The following is a 6,263-nucleotide window of genomic DNA, read 5'->3' as shown; positions in this document are numbered from 1 at the left end:
ATGACCTTTAGAAGAGATTTGTTTGAACAATTCAATGATAATATTGGTGGAGTATTTTATTTTGCTGATAAGTCTCAAATCAAACCATCGGGGATTGGTTCTATTCAGCTAAAAATTCCCAGACTTTCTAATTATACTTTGAATGATGTTCTTTACATTCCTCGGTTCCAAAGAAATTTATTATCTCTTGTACAAATAACACAGCAGGGACATTCCATCCACATATTTGATGGTAAAGTGGAAATTCGGAGAGCAACTGACAATAAAACTATAATGACCGGTGTAGAAGAAGATAAATTGTTGAAATTGAGAGGTGTGTCCTCTGTTACATTGAACACAAATTATTTGGTTCAGCAAAATGATACTTTGTCATTTTCTTTATTGTGGCATGCACGCTTTGGTCATATAAATTATGAAAGTATTAGAATTATGAGACAACAAGGGATTAAAGGACTTCCAACAGTTCCCAGAAATTGACCTCATGTAATGCTTGTATATTGGGAAAGCATCACAAACAATCTTTTCATAATTCTACTTCTCAAGCTACAAGAAAATCAAGTCTCATACACTCTAATTTGTGTGGACCTATGCCTGTACCAACTGCGAATGGAAATAAATACATACTGACTTTTATTGATGATTATTTGAGGATGTGTTGGGTTTATTTGCTTAAGGAAAAATCACAAGTTTTCGATGTGTTTAAAAAATTTCATCTCTTGATTAGAAATGAAGCTCAACTAAATATTGGCACTATAAGAATTGATAATGGAGGAGAATATACTTCACATGTCTTTGAAAAATATTTGCAAGAGAATGGCATCAAACACCAGGCCAAAATACCGTATAATCCACTGAAAAACGGTGTTGCAGAACGAATGAACAGAACATTGCTTAATATGGTAAGGTCAATGATGATTTTTAAGAATGTAAAATTGATGTTCTAGGGAGAAGCAGCACTTTGCGCAACATATATTATAAATCGGTGCCCATCCTCTGTCATTAATAACAAAAATCCATATGACATGTGGTATAATCGTCTTCCATCTATTAAACATTTCAGTGTTTTCGATTCTCAATGTTATGCTTTGATTCCTAAACAACAGAGGAATAAGTTGAGTGAACAAAGCAAAAAAATGTATTTTTTTAGGGTATTTTATGACTTCTAAGGCATATCGATTATATGATGAAGAGAACAAGAAATTTATTTTCTCAAGAGATGCAATTTTTCTTGAATCTGATAAAGATTCCCTCACTATTGATAGACAACTTAATCAGATAGAAAAGTTTGTGCCTCAAGAGTTTTATTATGAATCAGATAATATACTTCCACATCCTGAAGGGGGGATACCTATATTAGATCAGTCTGTGGAGTTTTCTTCTCTCAATGATGATAATTCTGCTATTGATGAGAAATTGGTTGATGCAAGTGTTTCTATAGACATGACAGGGACAGAAATGGCAAGAACTGAGACAAATGAAGAAGATGAGAAACTTCCTACACAACCTTTGTGAAGATCATCTCATATTCGAACATTTCTGAAGAAATATGATGAGTTTAAGACTGGAAGTTCCTCAGGTAACTATTCTCATTGTGAATTTTAACTTTTCTATGGATTGTGAACCTACTTGTTTTGAAGAAGCTACTAGTTATGATCAGTGGAAAGATGCAATGCAAAATGAATATGATTCTCTCATAAAAAATGGCACATGGAGGCTGGTGGATCCTCCTATTGGCGTCCAACCTATTGGTTGCAAATGGATTTATAAAACTAAGTATAAAGTTGATGGTTCACTAGAAAAACACAAGGCAAGACTTGTAGCAAAGGGATATGCACAGAAAGAGTGTATTGACTATACAGAGACATTTGCTCCTACCACTAAATGGGGCACTATTAGATCTTTGTTTGCTATTGCAGCTCAGAAAGAAGGGAAAATTCATCATATGGATGCCAAAACTGCTTTTTTAAATGGAGATTGTAAGAATATGTTTACATGTTTCAGCCAGAAGGTTTTTCCGTTAAAGGGAACGAACAAAAGGTTTGCAAACTAATGAAGTCTTTGTATGGCTTGAAACAAGCACCACGAGCATGGTATGGGAAACTAATTGAAAATCTTCTAAAGTTAAATTATAAACATTTTGACCTAGATGATGCAACTCTTTTTGTTAAGAAAGTGGGAAGATCAGTTGTATATCTACCTGTATATGTTGATGATTTGATGATAACGGGAAGCAATGATGAATATATATCATCTATTAAGAAGGAATTGAAAAGGGTTTTTGATATGACAGCTTTAGGTTTACTTCATTATTATCTTGGAATTCAAGTTGATGAAAAACCACAACATATTTTCATCTCTCAGAAGAAGTATGTTGGTAAGTTATTGAACATATACAGTATGATGGATTATAATCCTGTTGCTACACCAATGGAGCAGAATTTGAAACTTGCTTAAGAAGAAGGAAAATCATTTGAATATCCAACAAGGTATAGGCAACCTGTTGGAAGTTTGATTTATTTATCTATTACTCATCCTGATATAACATTTGTTGTAGGAATACTTTCCAGATTTATGCATCATCCTTGTGAGGGGCATTGGGTAGCAGCAAAAAGAGTACTGAAATATTTAAATGGAACCCAAACTTACGGCGTCAAATATACCAAAGTTTTAGACTTTCATCTTGCTGGTTATTCAAATTCTGATTTTGATGGAGATAAAGAGAATGGACTCTCTACTTATGGCTATTTGATGAATCTTGGATCAACAGCCATGAGTTGGAGATCACGCAAGCAATCTGTTCCTGCTGATTCTACCACTGAGGCTGAATATGTTGCGCCACTAAGGAAATCATTTGGCTTTGGAAAATACTTGAAGATTTGCAGGAGAAACAAAAAGCTTCAACTCCTTTATTTGTTGACAACTCTTCTGCAATTAAATTGGCCAAGAATCCAAAGTTTCATGATAGAACCAAACATATCAACACCAAGTATCATTTGATTTGACATCATGTAGAGGCCAAAACAATTCATCTGACACATTGTCCAACATCAGAACAAATTATAGATATCTTTACTAAAGCATTGGGATGTGAAAGGTTCAAAAAATTTAGATCTTTACTTGGTATGTCAGATGTCCCTTTAGATTAAGGGGGGAAATGTTGTAATCGTTTGGGATTTCTGTATAGTTAGGGATTTAGTTATAAATTAGGTATTTCTAGCTACAACTGTTTTCAGTTATTGTTTTCAAGTATAAATGTAACCTTCTTTGAATGAATTAAAATATAGATCACAACATTTGAAGCAATGGAATTCTTCAGACTTCTTATCAAGTTTCCATGTTGAAGTTAGCATCAATTGAGTTGCAGCAACTCATATTGTTTTGTGTGAATTATATTTTTCCTCCTCTGCCTCTTCCAGGGGATTCACTGGGGGAGACAATATAAAAAATTGAGCTCAAAGTTAATGAAAAAAATATAAAAAGGTATAAAAAACGTGAATGAAAAAATGGATACCTACAATATCTAGTTAAAGTAGGTGTTTTTTAAATGGGGAATATGTATTGGGTTTTTATTGGCAGAGGTTAAATAATGTGATTTTAGAGGTATTTTCTAATATGTAGTCAAATAAAGGGTATTGTTTAGTATGCCATGAACTCGCATGCTATGTTAGAAGTTTGTTAAGTGAAGCCCCCATGGCCTCTCCAACAAAAGCCAATGTCTTGTTTTTGAAAATTTTGTTGGGAAAATGGATAATATGGTTTGTAGGTATTTTGGAATGCCATTCGTTTCTGGTTTCTATCAAGGGAGTTCATTCTTCCATTCCATATCATTAATTTCCAATCCACATGAGTTTTTTCTACTTATCTCAATATCTAATTTTATTTACAATATCCATAATATAATTAAAAACAATATTAAATATTATTTAAAAAAAAAAAAACAAAACAAAACAAAACATTTTTTCAATAGTGATAAGATAGATATTCCTAAATTTTTCGATATTGAATTTTGGATACCTGAATTTTTTCAGTATGAAATCGAATCCCAATCCAAATTCAATTTGACAAATTCTATTTCGAACTTGGTAACAAAGAGTAACTCGAACATCGTGACAATGAGTAACACATGAGAAGAAATCTCCCGCGTTTTAAATTATTTTCAAAGTTTATCAATTTTATGATTTTGCCAATCTTTTTTTTTTTATGTCTCTTACCACATTGTAAATTGTCTACTGACATTTAGAGTGGCATAAGGCAGAATTTTATTTAGGTTTTGGGTTAGCACGTCCATGACGTCAGAGGGGACAAAAATCGTACGAACAAAAAGAAAACAAAGCTGCATGAGGCTATTGCTCGTTTAGGAATATTCATAAAAATAGGAGATATACACGGCTAGCAATTATTTTGTTGGGCTCAAGTCTCAGAAGACATGTGAAACAACAACATCACGGTGTGATTATTGATCTTTGTTCTAAAAATAATATCCGAACTAATCTTTAATTAATAGAAATTTGGAAAAATATTGTCGACTGTGAGGCTGGGAATTTACACAGCAAGCTCCTTTTGTCTTGGGCTTGCACTCACAAGAATCATCTGCTCCATCAGTGTTGACTGAACTTGCGTACATATCTCTTTATTTTGGAAGCAAGTGGATGGATTCCGCGGTTTAGAAGGCAATTCCAGATTGCAGGACGATGCAGACCCCACGATGGGCTCCACTGGAAGATTCTCACAGTTGCAGATCTCTATCATATAGCAATCAGGGTCATGGAGAAAGAGCTGATCCACATAAATCCCTCCTTCCTCCACGATTCGTTTCACATACTTGGTGTTCATTTCTTGCAACTTTCTCTCTACCTCCTGCACATCATCGCACTGCAATTCCAAACACATGTGAAACTCAGTATAGTCATCTACAGAAATCACTAGGAAAATCCGCTGGTATTTACCAATTATACATGTAGTTATTTTACAGCCCAAACCAAGTCAATCAGTCAATTATAAAGTTAGTTATTTTACAGCCCAAACCAAGTCAATCAGTCAATTATAAAGTTGAAATTTTGCTTATTTGAATATATAAAATATTTAAATAATATTTACTCATAAAAAATTTGCAAGTGAGGAAATTAGATTTCTATGCTCATGTCAGATCCGCATTTAAGCTTACCAATTATACATACAGTTATGAATCTCTGCAAGTGCATCTTGCAGGATAATATAGGTGAATAATATACCTGAAATGAGATGTGATTGTCTCTTGGATTGATTTCAGTTTTCTTGGGTACTTCCACCGGGTTCGGAGACTGCAGCAAATGGATGCCTATTCCGTAATTAAAGAGCCTGCGAAAGTATAAACCAAAAATTATAAACAACAAACATCTTGCTCTGATTTAGGTATTTTTTTCATTTTGGAACAAATACCTAAAATGTGAATGTAAATAGCAAAGAGAAATGAATGTAGTTACCAGGCTCCATCAAATCCAAACGATCCAGGTCTTTTAACGGGAATGAAACCCAGGATGTCTCCGTAAAATCTAATGGATTCTTCTATGGATCTACAAACGAGGGAAATATGATTCAACGACCTCAGAGAGAGGGGTCCTGATCTTGATCTTGATACTCCTCCGTTGTTCACCATTCTCGCAAAGAATGAATGTGATATCTGAAGAAAGGTGGGACTGGGCAACAAGAAAACGCAGAGATGAGAGGAGGCAAAGAATGAATGTGTTGTGAGAAGCTGAAAGGGGCAACATATAAACGGATGAAAATTGAGTTCATCATGCCATTAAGTGACATGGTACGGACGCGGAACTATCTCTCCATATTCACGTGAATAATGTGCGATGACAGCGTGTACAGGTCGCTGTCCGAGTGTGATGGAACGTGAAATCTCATCAACTCATTTCAAACTGAAACGTCCGGGTCCAGCAACAGCTCATTCCTTTAGATTTATTTACGATTATATTACTTTTGTTGACGGCGAATTAATTTTGGTGTTCAAATGCACATGGACATTGCATAGTCGCTTGTATAAAATGGCATGAGGCATGTTTTGGAATCTTACAATCAAATCATCCCAATTAATAGTTTTTACAAAAATGCGCTCTCCTCTTTGAAAATAGTAAATGACCATGTGCATATGGTTGATAAAAATCTATAAGAAAGTTATTTGTAAAGACTAAATGACCATCTGTATACTGTTGATAAAATCTAAAAGACAGTTATTTGTAAAGACTAAATGGGAGGAGTCAATCTTCCTCTTTGAT

The 6,263-nt window shown here is 34.2% G+C and overlaps 1 protein-coding gene across 1 annotated transcript; it reads right to left on the bottom strand.

Moving 5' to 3' along the window:
- Positions 1-4,259: 4,259 nt before the first annotated feature.
- LOC149152694 (glyoxylase I 4-like) lies at positions 4,260-5,720 on the bottom strand. The gene is made up of 3 exons (XM_089440696.1): positions 5,463-5,720; positions 5,232-5,337; positions 4,260-4,872 (listed from the first exon to the last, which is right to left on the bottom strand). Exons 1-3 carry the CDS (start codon positions 5,633-5,635, stop codon positions 4,543-4,545), a joined length of 609 nt encoding a protein of 202 aa, XP_089296822.1. The 5' UTR covers positions 5,636-5,720; the 3' UTR covers positions 4,260-4,542.
- Positions 5,721-6,263: the final 543 nt, after the last annotated feature.

Source organism: Pinus tabuliformis, chromosome 9, assembly GCF_031772625.1.
Source record: "Pinus tabuliformis cultivar Carrire ecotype Pingquan chromosome 9, CPIR1, whole genome shotgun sequence".
Taxonomy (NCBI): Eukaryota; Viridiplantae; Streptophyta; class Pinopsida; order Pinales; family Pinaceae; genus Pinus; species Pinus tabuliformis.
Note: the sequence above shows the minus strand (reverse complement) of the source record. Positions and strands in the feature narration are given on the sequence as shown.